General features: G+C 42.8%; 1 protein-coding gene across 1 annotated transcript in view; it reads right to left on the reverse strand.

Annotated features, from left to right (window-relative positions):
• usp43a (ubiquitin specific peptidase 43a) overlaps window positions 1-15,876 on the reverse strand; it is a 75,601-nt gene extending 59,725 nt beyond the window's left edge. The window contains exons 1-2 of the mRNA XM_058065343.1: window positions 15,159-15,876; window positions 3,000-3,158 (exon numbers count right to left, since the gene is read on the reverse strand). Coding sequence (XP_057921326.1) covers window positions 3,000-3,158; window positions 15,159-15,773 — 774 coding nt within the window. The 5' untranslated portion in view covers window positions 15,774-15,876. The remainder of the gene's footprint in view (window positions 1-2,999; window positions 3,159-15,158) is intronic.
• Window positions 15,877-16,761: the final 885 nt, after the last annotated feature.

The following is a 16,761-nucleotide window of genomic DNA, read 5'->3' on the forward strand; positions in this document are numbered from 1 at the left end:
TTTCACTGACCCGATTTCAAAGTCTCTGCAGTTGGCTGCGGGGGCCCAAAGGATTTTTTTTTCTCCTCCGCCACAGTTAAACCCCCTGGGCCGTAAAAGGCCAAACCACTATCGACATTTAAAAGGAATAATGCATACATAATGTCTGGGCGCTGGTCTGGCATCAGTAAACCACAGAATGCAATGCTGTCTGTCGGTGGGCTGAGATGGAGGAGTTCTTACATGTTTTCAGCTGACATCCAACTCACTCACACTGGACCTCAGGCAGAATTAAACTACTCTCAAAATGTTGAGATTCATACACCTTCAAGCAAAAGCCAACGTTTTCTGGTCTTTTCTCACTTTTTGCATTTTTCAAGATCTGCTGAGCCTTAGGGTGCAAAGTGGAGCAACTCTTAAATTAGACTGACACTCTGTCGAGCACACACCTCCACGTTTAGGCCTAAACAGTCCTAAACATGCCCATCTGGCTAGATTGATAAACAAATTAAAACAATTTGATCTTTTCAACAGTTGTATCAAGTTGTCAAATACTGATAAAAATGACCCCCCAAAAGTGTCCAAAGTGTTGTCTTATCTCAGCTTGCGAAAGAATGTGGTGCCAAGTGAAGCATGCGAATGAAACCAAGCAGGTTTAGCAAGGTCCCGTTTGAAGGTGAATTAACATGAATGAGCTGCCTTTGTGTTTGTTACGTAATATTACTTGGGCAAAGCTGTAAAACTGGTGACACTGCTCATGGAGCGGGCGCAGTAAGTGCAGCACGAGACAATCCATGTCTGTCCAGTCTAATGTAATTCAGCTCTGAACTAACAAAGCCATCTCAGACCGCTTTCAACAGCCTTGGAATAAATCCCCCTTTGACTATATCATGTTTTATAGTACCTCTTTGACAGATGAGGTCGTTGCACTGCAATTGAATTAAAATGTCAATTGGAAAGAAAATACCATTAAAGTCCGGTATTCTAGTCCACAACAGAGGTATACCTCAAATCACCTTCAAGACTTGTCCACACATAGCAAAGTATTTGTAAAACAGTTTATTTCCCTCTCAGTTCATCTCAGCCATAAGCATGCCAAACCTGTAGGTGGCAGTAGTTCCTAAAATTCTATCCAATCAGAATCATCCTCTGTCACTGGAGTCTGTTGAAAAGAAGATGACTTGGTTGTACAATGGTTATTTGAGGGGAAATGGCCGATCTCAAAGGGCTTCTTTGTCTCCACTCTTCAATTTGAAGCAGTATTTGGCTTTACAAAAAAAAAGCAAGAAAAAAGCGCTTCACCAATAGCTACAACCAACACAGTTCTGAGGACATCCATGTTGTTTCGGATGTAAACACAGGTCACGTGTGTGACGACGCAGCATACAATTCTGGTTATTTGTGTCCATATCGGTCATCTGAGGATACCCTCTTCTGGACTGATTCATGAATGTTGCCACACTACGTTGAGTGTCACAGCCTATACTATGATAGGAATTTTGACAGAAATGTTCTGAGGGCTTGTGAAATGTATTTTTTTTCTCAGGTCTCTGGATGGCCCACAGTCGGAACCACTTGCAGATCGGTCCTGAGCCACATAAGGCCCACGGACTACAAACTGAATAGGTCAGCATCATATAATACTGTATGTAACGGAAAAAAGAAACACAGCACCAATCATGGGTGTGAACTCAACAAGAAGAGTGTTGACAGGCGTAAAGTCTCTTGTCAGGTCTATCTGATGACCTCTATCAGCCTCAACGCCTGTTTCCCAAGAGGACCTGAAAGACAAAAATCCTCGGAGACCATTTCCTGCCCTCCTCTGTCACCAATACCACATTCCCTCCATTTGCTCTTTTCTGCCATGGAACTTCACCCACCACTTCACATTTGAGGCTTTAAGGAAACTATAGCACTGATGATGTTATTTGGAATGTGTAGAAACAACATGTATGTTAAGTTAGTTGGTGACTCTAAATTGCCCCTATATGTGAGTGTACATAATTGTTGTCTATATGAGATCTGTGATTGACTGGCAAACAGTCCAGGCCAAAGTCAGTTGGGATGGGATCCAGGAGTCAATAATGGGAATGTTTCTCCAGGTGGTAAAGATGGCTTCATGGAGGGCTTCCAGTTTGGAACTGATGTCCATTTTCGTAAACTTCCCTTGCCATTCATCCCTAAATGTTGGGGCGAGACGGTGGAGCATGCATTGGTGCTTCAACACATGAGTATGATCCAGGTTTCAGAAACTGAACTCGAAACTGAAACCAGTAAAATGTAACAAAATGTGTACCTACAAGCGTATTCAAGGGTCAAAATGTGCCAATGAGCCAACATGAAGGTCTAAATCGGGATTCCTAACATTGTCACATTATCGTACTATACTAACAATAACGCATTGTGCGATACAATGAAATATGTTTAGAAAGGGGATCAGCATTGACAAAAAAAAAATCAGAGATGATCCTTACTATGAAAAGCCGGTCTCTGCCTGGTTGCATCAGCGGAGCAAAGCCGGCTTTATAATAGCATCTACTAGCAGCTTAATGAGCGTCATGGCCTTAAGATGTTTATTTGGCATATATGAAGCATGCCTCTATTAGCAACGCTATCGGGGGGGGGATGGGAATACAAACAAGAGGACCCTGTATTGAAAGAAATAGTTCCATTTTTGTAAAAGTGTATCACAAAAAAAGTGTATTCACATTTTGGACAGAACTAGCCCCATGAAGTGACACTGAACTGTTCTCCAATGTACAGTATGTTTCTGCAAAGGTAAATATTATTAGAAGTCGGTTTGTGTCATGATAAAATGTCTGAGACAACATCATCATGATGTGTCTGCCCTACCCACTCCTTCTCATTCCCTGATTAGAAAACAAATACTTCCAAAGTTCAAGGTTACAAAGTTGACACGAGAGCAAAAACTGCCATTAGATGCTGTAACTGTAGTAGCCATGAATACGATCACAAAACCATTTCAAATGTTCAAAGCCACTGACAAAGCATGACCTCACCTTGACGTTGGCTTTGGCGTTGTTGCTACTGCTACTGCTGTTATTGTTGTTTGGGTTTTTGGCATCTTCATGAACTCTGTCCAACAGCCAGAGGAGAAATTCCAGGGCGTCATGCTGAGAGTTGCCCCGAAACTGAGTGCCATATTTGGCCACGATGCTCTGAAAGAAAGTCAGCATAATCAGATGATCAGTCAATGAGAGTAATCTGGAATGTAATCACACAATAACCAGCCTCGGACCCTACATCGCTTGGCTACGACGTGGTTACTAGGAAATGTCAGAATAAAAATACCCTGCTGTGTGTGGACAAGGCCTGAGTGTTTTCTTGTGGGCTACAAAGCAAATAATCACAATGATTCTTAATTACTGAAAACATTAGCATAACAGCTGTGGCTGTTTTTAAATGAACTCCACAAGACTACAGTAGCTGTATTTCAAGTGTCATGAGTGGTTAGCATGCAGCAGCTTTATCTACCTCTACATGCGCTTTAAAGTGTCATGGTGCTACTCAGCTGTTGGTGTTAAAGTCATGAGTCTGTACTGTTCTTTGTAATGAAGTCATCAGCATCATTGATGCTGGTTGACTAGTTTGCTCGTTACCGCTATTACAACATTGGTTCTGTTACTTCTGTGTTGTGCAGTATACTTGGTAATCAATTACAATGTGGTCTCAGAGAGTCATATTTTCCCTTGGAGAAAAGGAAGCCAATCAGACTGAACTATGGCATGTGTGACAGCGCACATAAAGTGCTTTAGACACACCTTGCAATGCAACATACCTTGGTGTTCACAGCGCCGGCATGTGACTGCTTGCTGTGTGTTGTCATATTTTTTTTATTGTACTTTTCTTCTAATTAATGTTAAAACCTCATTACTTTCTCCTGTACTCATTCTCATGCATCGTCTTGTCCCGTGACAGCCCTAGTTGTAATATAATATCACCTGCTTCCAATTAACGCCCCATCCTCTTTGCGGTGAAGGGTCAGTGTCTTGTCTGGTTGACTCTAACAACACAACATCAGCTATTGTCAGTCTGTCTTTTTATTCTATACCCAAGCAATTTATATGGCGAGTGAAGCTCTAGGTACCAATCACATTCTGCTAAATCAACAGACTGCTCTCTCACAGGGCCGCATGGTGGTCGAGTGGTTAGCATGTAGGGTTTTCTCTCTCTGGTTTCCTCCCACATCCCCACATGTAGGTTCATTGGCCACAGGTATGAATGTGAGTATCTTTTGGCTTGGCTGGAAACCAGTTCAGGTTCAAGACAGCTGGGATAGGTTCCAGCATACCCGTGACCCTAGTGAGGATAAGCGGCATAGCAACATAAACAAAAGTGTGTTTGTACACAGTTTGGTTACTCGTCAGACAAACTAAAGTATCTAACTAAAGAGTCGGTGGTGATTGCTTCGAGACACAGCTGCCACCAGGCTAAGTGAGACCATCTGCTGTGCCTGTGTGATAGAACGCCATATGAGTTTATTTGTATTTGCCGTATTGAAAACAAGCTAAACAGATGGAATATGGAATGGTCTTTCATCAAATTAATGCAAAACTAAGGGGAACACATAGGATGAGGGTATCTAATACTACTCAGGTAGCTGTGCCAATCACTGTGTTCACGAAGTACATGAATAAACGGTTGCTCGTGTTAGTGATAATTAGTGGATTACAATTTTTCTGGACAGCTGACTACGGCTTCCTCCCACATTCCAAAAACATGCTAGGTTAATTGGCGACTCCAAATTGTCCATAGGTATGAATATGAGTGTGAATGGTTGTTTGTCTATATGTGCCCTGTGATTGGCTGGCCACCAGTCCAGGGTGTACCCCGCTGGGATAGGTTCCTTGTGAGGATAAGCGGTAGAAAATGAATGAACGAACTTTATTTGTCGAGCTGCACGGTGGACTAGTGGTTAGCATGCAGCCCACACAGTACCTAATGTTGTGGCCTGTAAGCGTACCAGCATTTAGACTTGACAAATTGCTGTGTGCTCATAAAAAGATGAGTAATTGTATTGCTCAAATTTATTCCGGTACCATCTGTTCCATTCTTTAAAAAAAAAAAAAGCAATCACCCATCAGAGTCCAGGTGGCACGTTTCCACCACTACGATTTATGTCTGCAAACAAATGTAAACATCTCCACACATGAGAGGTCCTTGAAAGAAAGCAGGAGACAATCCATCAGTGTTGTCCTATGCCATTGTCACACACCTCCTGTGCGCCCCCCCCAAACAAAGAAGACCACTTCAAACGCCTCGCTTCATCTTGTCTCCTGAGCTCCTCGAGCCTCACAGATCCACGGCCCTTCAAGCGTGAAAAAAGATGAATACGCAGCCCCTCTCTCAACAACTCTCAAAAGAAGTGCCTGTGTTATTAAAAAGCTTTAGGCCACGAGTGTAAAGCCCCTCGCTGTGTTTTCCAGTCAAATGAATGTGCGCCAGCACTCCACCAATAGAAGGACACTTCTCCCTTTAATCAGCCCCAAATGTGTGGTAACTCAGCAATGGCAAAGTTCAACATTTTGCATCTGTACTGTCGAAGCTCAACTTGGGGGCAAACATTAAATACTGATACATACACAGTATCTTTGTAGAATGGTTGGGAAATTCATTTGAATAACTGTGCAAGCTGTTGAAATGATTTGCTCCAACTGTGTGTGTGTGCGTGTGTGTGTGTGTGTGCGTGTGTGTTGCATAAAGACATGAAACAGTTGAAAACAAGGAGATGAAACAGCGGTGAAAGCTTATCTTCTGCGTCAGACATCATGAGTGTAGCAGATGACAAGTGCTTCCAATGTGTCTATCTCTATTGTCACACATGAGTCGGTGTGCGTGAATACATTCCAGTCATTGTTTTGCTGTGCTGCTATTTCTTGGGGGTGTATATGTATAGCGTATGAACATTAATTGTATGAGTGACCTGCAATTGACATGACCAATTGGAGAAACAGTTTATTTATTATAATTTTTGGTTTTAAATCGGTGAACATCCACCAGCTCTACCAGTGATGTCATCATCACTATCTAGTACAGTAAACCTCGGATATATCGGACTCGGATATATCGGAAATTCGCTCACAACGGACAGATAAAAAAGAACCGATTTTTCTGTAATGCATTTCCAATAAAAAATCATTGCATATATCGGATTTTTTATAATGGATTTCGCCTATTTCGGACAAAATCTCCAGTCCCGTTCCAATGCATTTCCATTAAATTTCCCTCGCTTATATCGGATGGCCGCATCGTGGCGCTCCGATTCGCCGAACCGTGACAGGCCGCTATACGCCGTCATTTGCAGCGTTGCCTGCGCGTCCAGGTACATTGGAAACATAGTCAAGGAAGTGCCTTTTTATAACGGATAAAATCCAATTTACGCATATACCGGATATAAATCCGATATATGCGTAAAACGGACATTTTCCGGTATACGCATATAACGGATTTCGCTTATATCGGACAAAACCAGTGGGAACAATTGAATCCGATATATCCGAGGTTTACTGTACAGTGATTTTCAACCACTGTGCCGCGGCACACTAGTGTACCTTGAGAAACCGTCAGGTGTGCCGTGAGGAATTATCCAATATCACTTTGTATAGCATTAACATTGATTAATTCAATTGAACAGGGATGGAATATTCCTTTCCCCAATCCAATTCAGGTATCTTGTACCCGCTCAAACGGAAATTGGTCAGGGTGCGTTCTTCTTCGTGGTGTTTTTCTTCTTCTCTTGTTTATTGGCGGTTGGCAAGCAGCTTTCGTGTGCATTACCGCCATCTGTGGAACAGAATCTAAACTCTTCTATACTTTATTCACAAGTCAAGTTTTATTAAAAAAAAGAATATATATATCTATATAAAACATGTCCTGAGGTTAATTGTAAAATATTAGCAAGATTGAATTTGATCTTTTCCTGTTTAAATTTATCCCGGGTGCGTTCTTTCATCGCATGCTCAGATATGACGTAACACGCAGATCCAGACGTTCTTCACTTTTAAAAATGGAGGCCAGCAATCGGCATTGGACTGCTAAGCAAAGTTTGTTTTTGATTCAAACTAAATTTCAAGACTGGACAGACGAAAAACTGGCAATACGGAGTTATTCCGACAAGTGAAAGAAAAACTCAGGGGAAGCCGGTATCACGTGATGTTGATGTTTACGTTTTACTGGGCATGCCCCATTGACTATTCTGTTTGATTTTCACGGCGCATGTAGACAAGAGATCGGAATATTCCTTTCCATGGATACCATTGTTTCCCGAAAGGTCATTCGGAAAGAGAAAAACTCGTCATGTAAAAACGTGGCTACTGTGGAGTGTCTGTGGTGTAAAGACTAGCATAGCAATGTAATATTGGTCCGTGTGGCAACACCTACCTTGTTCCTCCCATAGACTTATTGATGCACGTGTGAGGTCGTGGTGACATTTTGGAACATTTTTGGTTAGTGGTGTGCCACAAGATTTTTCCAATGTAAAAAACGTGCCGTGGCTCAAAAAAGGTTGAAAAACACTGATCTAGTAACACCCAACCGGTGCTATTATTTCTTGGTTTACTACGTAAAAATAGGACAGTGCTTCAGGCAACCTTAACAGTATGCTTTCAACAATTGTTTTTTTTTTTCATTTATTGTGAGCTATGTTAGCCAGCCTGTTCATTAGCCTCAGTACTGCAGTAGTGAGGCACAGAGGTGCTTGTTATAGCCTTTGTTAATAGCCTTTTTTGGGAACCGGTGCGGACAGTTAGTGAGACGTATGAACTGGCGACATTTGGAGATATGTGGTAATTATTTGCACACTGTATTATTTTGCTGACAGCGCAAACGCATCACTTTCACAAAACTAACCTGCTGACTAGCTAAAACGAAATTGTATTCACAACTCTTTTTTTGAGTGAAAAACCACGATTGAACGAAATACTGTATTTACCAATAGTTTTTGCATGCATATTTGGGAACAATGTTTGACGGTCCTTGAAAGCACCATGGTGCGTGTGCTAAATTTCTCCCACGCTGCTCAGATAGAATAGTGTATTTTTTTTTTCCACATCATCTGACACTATGCGGGAATGCAAGTGCAAAACCTCATGTTAATTCATACAAAACACTGCCTTTTACTCCATACATCAAAATGTAATGTTCATTCATTCATTCATTTTCTACCGCTTATCCTCACGAGGGTCACGGGGGTGCTGGAGCCTATCCCAGCTGTCTTCGGGCGAGAGGCAGGGTACACCCTGGACTGGTCGCCAGCCAATCACAGGGCACATATAGACAAACAACCATTCACACTCACATTCATACCTATGGACAATTTGGAGTCGCCAATTAACCTAGCATGTTTTTGGAATGTGGGAAGAAACCGGAGTACCCGGAGAAAACCCACGCATGCACGGGGAGAACATGCAAACTCCATACAGAGATGGCCGAGGGTGGAATTGAACCCTGGTCTCAAATGTAATATAATAATCATAAAACTAACACCAGGTTCATACTAGTGGATGGTGTGTGTATTCAGTTATTTTTCTAAAATGCAGCGTTACTTTTGGCGCAAAATGTAATGGAGCACATACCGTCGAAAAAGTTCAGACTTTTCTCGTCAGTATTTTCCAAGTTCTTGGCGATCATCAAAATATTTTCTGGCAAAGTTGAGATGAGCCTTAATGTACCATATGTTTATTTTATAATAAATGTTTTAAAGTAGTAGAGTCGAGTCAAGTAGCTACAGTTAGTACTGCAGATGTGAAGTACCTTTTCCTTTACGACTTTCATGCACACAAAAATAGACCAATTAGTGAGGTTTGACGAATAAGAATAGCACGATTAGGTATTAAAAGCAGCTTGGGAAAAAGTACTTTTGCACTTGAGGATTTAGGAAGGATTTTGCACTACAAGCAGCTTTCACGGATGCCTGTCCTTTTCCCTGGGAGACAGGACAGGGAGGGCCGTGGTTTTATTTACAAGCAATGCCGGCCCCCTTGTCCTCTTCATCCTCCCTAGCTCTTAGTACACACCACTGGAGACATCTCAGAGGGGGGCCTCCTCCTCCTCCTCCTCCTCCTCCTCCTCTTCTTCTTCTTCGTCTTCTAGGCTGGATGCACTTGCTCCAGTAACGCTCCCTCCAGCTTTGACCAGCGTGTGAGCACACACACAAATCACTGTGTCCATGCAACTGGGCAAGGCCGGGCGAGAAAGGGGAAATGAAGGACGTGTTTTCTTTGCAATGCAGAGGAGAGGCCCAGCGGGTCTGGTGATACAGCCAAAATATGCATCTCAGTCCGGGACAAGACGTGACTCATGCCGCACACTGTCAAGCTTAAATCATCTCATTATCTTTCTAATAAGGAAAAAAAATCCATGTGGGAACTCTTCCTCATTCTTGGTCATCCTTTTACTACAGCCAGTGGTAATGAGAGTATAAAGTGAGTGCCCGGTTCAGGGCATTAAGAGGAGGAAGTAATAGAACTGACTGATGTGAACTATCTTTTATGTCCTACCAGCTTAAATGAGGCCCACCAAGGTGACAGGCTTAGAAACATGCTTTTCATTATACACAGTGGAACCTAAAAAGGCCATCCCTTGGTTGATGCTGGTCCACCTGTGATTTACTACAGTAAACCTCGGATATATCGAACTCGGATATATCGGAAATTCGCTCACAACGGACAGATAAAAAAGAACCAATTTTTCTGTAATGCATTTCCAATAAAAATTCATTGCATATATCGGATTTTTTATAACGGATTTCGCCTATTTCGGACAAAATCTCCAGTCCCGTTCCAATGCATTTCCATTAAATTTCCCTCGCATATATCGGATGGCCGCATCGTGGCGCTCCGATTCACCGAATCGTGACAGGCCGCTATACGACGTCATTTGCAGCGTTTGCAGCGTTGCCTGCGCGTCCAGGTACATTGGAAACATAGTCAAGGAAGTGCCTTTTTATAACGGATAAAATCCGATTTACGCATATACCGGATATAAATCCGATATATGCGTAAAACGGACATTTTCCGGTATACGCATATAACGGATTTCGCTTATATCGGACAAAACCAGTGGGAACAATTGAATCCGATATATCTGACGTTTACTGTATGACGCAATAACTGGCCTTGTGTACAGGATTTTATTGTCAACAATAGCCTATGCCTGCAAATTAATTACTTCATACTGTGGTTTGTTTTTTGAGGGTACAATATTGATAGATATCGTCCATATTGTCACTGTGACTATTAGCAATTTAGCAACGGGAAAATGTCCGTTTTACGCATATATCAGATTTATATGCGTAAAACGGACATTTTCCGGTATACGCATATAACGGATTTCGCTTATATCGGACAAAACCAGTGGGAACAATTGAATCCGATATATCCGAGGTTTACTGTAGTACAGTAGTTGGAAATTATTTCTCTCAAAGAAAATGATGGAAACTGCAATACTAGCACGTAAGGGGATTAAATCAACCGCTTAATTAAATGACAATTGCATTAGGTGCAAAGTAAATATTTGTACTTGCCCTACTTGCCCTAAGTGTAAATACTGTAAAACATAAAAACAAGACACATGATGCTGCCTTGTGTTGAAGCCAAGTCTTCTCTGTTCCAAAACAATCCCAAGAAAATGCAGCAGTAACTGTTTGTTTTTACCTAAACTGAGGTCTCTTGGGGGTATGCTGAGGTTTAGAGGTGTTCCAATACAACATTTTCACTTCCAATCCAATACCGATATTGCAGACTTGAATATGAAGGCAGCTGCTAAGAAAACTGGTTTAGTGCCATTCAAGAAGCTCAAGGGGAGGGCAGCTTGTAGGCCCAGCGTTGGAGTAAATCAAGTCCTCTCCCTCCACATGACTGCTAAGGAATGTAGACAAACCACCTCAGGATGCCGGTTAGTTGCGCAGGTGAGTCCGGCCAAACCGAAACACAAACCTTGGTGTAATCAGTAACTGTGAGCGATGCAAACTCCCACTGTGCTCACCACCACATACTCATAAAACATCATATGACTGATATACAACCTGTGTACTTTGGTGTGAGGAAATAAGACACAGGAAGTTTGGCTTTTGAGAATTACAATGCTATGTAAAAACTTTACATTGTTTGCGAGTATTTGTTTTCAAAGAACATCCCTGAAGTGCTGGTAAACACAAAGATATGTGTCACGTCATGGCCAATTATGGCTTTTTGCTTAGGTAAAGACATTTTTGGGCTACGAGTGGCTAACTGGGGAGTTTTCGGAGAGTATATATTTTAAGATAATGACCAGCTTATTCTCTATGCATGGTGGAAGTAACCTGCAGGGATCTTGTGCTTTGTGTCCCTAATGATGTCCTTCCCTGTTAACATATACAGCCTCATTCCCCCTCCTACGTAAAAGAGTTAATTAAATATCCTGACAGCACCATGCATAGGGTATTTTTTCACCTGAAAAGTTCAAATTAGATTGTGACCCTGCTATTAACTTCCTTACGTGCCCAGTGTTTCTATTTGACTGGGCTTTGTTTGTCAATGTGCACACAAAATGGCCAATTAATCACTTGATGTCAACACTACTGACAAGTGGAGCTTGCTTTGAACATACGGTCGCCTGCCCAAGAAATCTACAAAATAATCCATCCTTATATTTTTTATATGGCTTGTCCTTACTAGGGTGGAGCTGGAGCCTATGCAAGCTGACTTTGGCGGAGAGAAAAGGTACAACCTGGACTGTTTGCCATCCAATCGCAGAGTACATACAGATCATTCATACTCGCATTCACACCTACTGACAATTGAGAGCCCTCAATTAAGTTACTTCTTTCTCTTTGGGCTTTTCCCTTCAGGGGTCACAGGGCTCGACAATAACGATGTACCGATGGCCCGGGGAAGTTCGGGCAAGTAAATCCAATCATTAATATTCCCGTCGGGCAAGTGCACTTTAGCATGCCATACTGCCAAGAGTTTTTTTAAAAGCGGTTCTTGTTGGGTGTTGGTAAAACACGGACTGTGTAATTCCTGTAGTAATTTGCAAACCAATCCTTGCAAATCTTAAAATGGACCAATCAGAATCGTTTATTTAGACCGCGGTCCGTAATCCACAATCCGCGTTTTACCCACAACCGTTCTTGTTCGCGATCAACCAATCAGCGATCGTTTTACTAGGAAAACGTCTATAGATAGATAGACTCCCTTTATTGTCATTGCACAAAAACACAGTAGTGAAATTGCCAACGAAATGTCGTTGCCTGGCTCCCATATAATAACAGACACAAAAGAAGATAAGTAATAATAAATAATAATAATAATAGTAATGTGGAGAATAAATAGATAGAATAGACACCAAATGTGAACAACATAATGTAAAGTGCAGCGTGAACAGTAAATTGCCCAAATAATTTAAATAATTTAAATAAATAATAATAATGTGAGTAAAGGTAGAGGGGCTTATTTGGCATTCAGCAGTCTGATGGCCAGGGGGAAGTATCATGGCGTCCATGCCAACATGGTCTAATTCTTCAACAACTTGTGAAGGAAAACAGCAAAAAGTGATGAACCAGTGCCTCCTAAACAAGTATTTTATTAGCAGCAAATCAAATGATGGCACAGGTGAGTGAATCACATTGCTGTGACAATTTGAAGTGGTCACAATGAAACACCACCCATTAGATCCAATACCAAGTGCTGATTTTGCACAAGCTGCAAAATCTAGCGGTTCAATTTCTCTGTGGATTTTTCTCACCTTTGCTTCACAAATTATTCTTTGACCATTGAGCATTTTTTTCTGGATTAAAAACACTTTACTAGTACACAAATGTGTCAAATGTTTCATTGTGGTGCACAACTTATAAATATCACTGCTTACTACGACTACCATGTGTAAGGTAGTATGGCATGCCATGTTAACATACATCTACACACATTTTCAGACATTCCTCCAAATACAATGCATCAGTACTATTATCTGATGAATTATCAGCATATATTGATATATGATATCATTATGGCAGTCTTTTCATTTTACATGGGGCAAGTTCGGGCAAGTAGTTCTCACCTTAAGGATTCCCCATGGGCAAGTCATTTTTGTTTTTAATGTAGAGCCCTGGGTCACCACAGGATATCCAACCCTGTCTTCTGCATCTGTTTCTCTCACAACTTCCCCTCATGTCCTCCTTCATTATATCCATACACCTCCTCTTTGGTCTTCCTCTACGGCTCCTACCTGGCAACTCTAAACGCAGCATCCTTCTACCAATATATTCACTATCTCTCCTCTGGATATGTCCCAACCATCTCAGTCTAGCCTCTCTGACTTTATCTCCAAGGCCTCTAACATGTAATGTCGCTCTGATGTTTTCGTTCCTGATCCTATCCATCCTGGTCACTCCCAATGAGAACCTCAGCATCCTCATCTCTGCTACCTGTCTTTTCCTCTGTGGTACTGTCTCTAGACCAAACAACATGGCTGGTCTCACCACAGTTTTGTATACCTTTCCTTTCATTCTGGATGAAACTCTTCTATCACACATCACGCCTGACACTTTTCTCCACCAGTTCCATCCTGCCTGCACACGCTTCTTCACCTCCTTTTCACAATCTCCATTGTTCTGAACTGTTGACCCCAAGTACATAAAATTCTCCACCTTCTGTATCTCTTCTCGCTGTAACCTCACTCTTCCACTTGGGTCCCTCTCATTCACAGTAATGCATATACTCAGTCTTGCTGCGGCTAATATTCATTCCTCTCCTTTCCAGCATCTCCACTCCACTCTTCTAGCATCTCATCCACCTGTTCCCTACTCTCACTACAAATCACAACATCATCTGCAAACAGAAGAATTAAGAATTAGAAGAATGAAGTTACAAAATAATTAAGTGTAAGCAGTATTCTAGACCCAAAAAAAAAATAGCACACATACTGCTGTCTACCAAGCCAAGAGTGTATCCCCACCCCTCTCCAAAATACAACTGGGATAGGCTCCAGCATACCCGAGATGCTAGGGGGGCCAAGCGGCATAGAAATAAGATTGATGGATATTGCAGTCTAATGAGACAACAGTAGTATATTCTTAGAAGTTTAGTGGCCTAGAGTAGGACTAGAGTCCGTTTGCAGGCAGACCAAAACCCATTTGTCAGGCAGTCTCGGTCCACCTGTTTGGTCCTGGACAATGCTCACGCTTAAGCAAACACACTGGAGTCTGTTCTCACTGAACCAAAAAATGACAAGTGTGAACTCACCCTGAGTGTGTCTCTGTGGGTGCTGGCATTGTTGTGTGATGCCATGCTGCATTCAATACAGCTGGGATGTATTCGACTTGGGTAAACATAAACAAGGCATGGTGTGTTAAATGGTTGAGTATTTGTTTTGCTTGTGGAAAAATAACTCATTGATTTAAATACATTTTACTGAAATAACTCCTTGCAATGGGCTGCATGGTGTGCGAGGGGTTAGCGCGCAGGCCTCACAGCTTGGAGACCCGAGTTCAATTCCACCCCCGCCCATCTCTGTGTGGAGTTTGCATGTTCTCCCCGTGCATGCGTGGGTTTTCTCCGGGTACTCCGGTTTCCTCCCACATTCCAAAAACATGCTAGGTCCAAATTGTCCATAGGTATGAATGTGAGTGTGAATGGTTGTTTGTCTATATGTGCCCTGTGATTGGCTGGCGACCAGTCCAGGGTGTACCCCGCCTCTCGCCCGAAGACAGCTGGGATAGGCTCCAGCACCCCCGCGACCCTTGTGCGGATAAGTGGTAGAAAATGAATGAATGAACTCCTTGCAATGACAATATAGAATGTAAAATGTTCATTTCTAGTAGAATCAACCAATTTTGGAAATTGTTATTGTTACATAGCTAATGTTTGGCTCCCCTGGCAATTGATTTGCAGCATTTTCTTTTATATTTGTATGGAAGTGTGCAAATTGAAACACAGTTTCAAACTTCCCAGTGTCCTGGAATGCAGCATGAAGTCTTTGGGAGGGATGGTAATTCCTGCGTTGGTCACGCCCATTTCTGGACCACAACTCACCTGTAGAGTCTGGCAACTACTACAGGTATAAACACTGCATACAAAAACAGAGCCAACTTATGGTAACCCTCCATTCACCAATAAATTGTCACAGAAGCACCAAGTGGAAGAAATGTGACACAGGTAAGCACCCTTTGTGACAAACGTTACCTTAAAGTCCACAGAGAGCTGCGGGGTGTATTCCAGCGTCCACAGGGCTCGAACCAGCGACGCCAGCTGCTCGGTCACCTCTCCCCTAGAGGTCTCGTCTCCCCTCACCTGGACGTTCACCCTCGGGTGGCACAAGTCCGGCTTGTACTGCTCCAGTCCGAGGTACTCGGCCAGCAGGTCGGTGTTGCTGAGACACTGCACCACGGCGTTCATGAAGCAGGTGTTGCCGTGGTTCTTGAGCCCCAGAGCGCCCGGGGTCTTGTCGCCGTAGCACCACGACAGCCGCTCTTTGACCGAACCGTGAGAGGACACCGTGGCGCTCTTCTTCACGGCGCCGACCTTCGGTAGACCCACCAGGGTGTCGTCTCTGAACCCGCCGTTGTCGCTCCGACCGAAGCCGCCGTCGTCGTCCTCCTTCTCCTTGTACTCCGGCGGTCGTCCCTCGCCGAAGTGCGCTAAAGTGCTCAAAGTTTTAAGAATCCTGCCCATGAAATGACTCAAAGACCGAAGCGACTTCCTCCTGGTGAACACGCCGCTTCGGTGCTTCTTTTCTTTCCGCTTGCTGGTTTTAGCTTTCATGGGATTTCGCATCTTGTCCTTGTTACGGGGATCCATGGCTGCTGCACCTGACAGGGGGAGGAACACTCGGACTGAGGAGGCGCACCTGTCTGCCACACTGTCTAGTCTTCCTCCTCCTTTTCCTCCTCCTCCTCCTCCTCCTCCTCCTTCCGCCTCCCCGTAAACATCGCCGCCGACAAAGTGGCACCGAGACACCGGGTCGCCATTTGGTTCGCCTCTGCTGCTATTATATTGGAATATGTGCTAGCTTCATCGCCTCCTCATCCTCCATGCTACCTACTACCCCGCCGTCACCGCTGATTCCTCCCGCCCTGATACACTACCATGAACAATGCCCACCCCCGCCCCTCACACCCAGCGGGGAACGGAAACACACACAGGCCTCTCCATTAGGTACACCGGCCAGTGAGATTTGTCTTTACAAAGAAAAACTGAGGTCACTTTTAATTTTAAGATTTGTTGACCCACTCATGTAGCTAAATTAGGTAAGTAAAAAGTGTCCCCGTCATGAATTGTAATGGTTTAGTTTATGGTGGACTAATGTGTTTACACTTGTTTAAGTCAAGACGTCCAGTTGATGTTTGCTAAATACAAGGATGAAGAGTCTTGAACCAGTCATGATGTGCTATATATATCACTATATTGACACTTACTATGGTACCCATTATGTCATTGGATGCTCATATCACCTCGTACTTCGGTATGTGAAAAAAAAAAAAATTAAACGATATTAGGAAAGCAGGAAGTGAACAAATGTAACAGTTACTGATTGTAAAAGTACCATATGGAGGGGTAGGATTTAATAAGCTTTGCTTCTTCCTACTCCTTTTGGACATGTGGAACTGGGAACTGATTATGGGATGCACTCAATTGTAATCTGATGCATGTTCAAATGAAATAAAACCATTACCATTATGTCCGAAAAGGAGTAGGAAGAAACCAGGCTTACTTCATACAATTTTTCCTATGAATGTCCCTTATATTAAAATAAAATTGTTGCCAGGTATGACTGTTGTTGGCCTAA

Source organism: Doryrhamphus excisus, chromosome 1 (genome assembly GCF_030265055.1).
Source record: "Doryrhamphus excisus isolate RoL2022-K1 chromosome 1, RoL_Dexc_1.0, whole genome shotgun sequence".
Lineage (NCBI taxonomy): Eukaryota > Metazoa > Chordata > Actinopteri > Syngnathiformes > Syngnathidae > Doryrhamphus > Doryrhamphus excisus.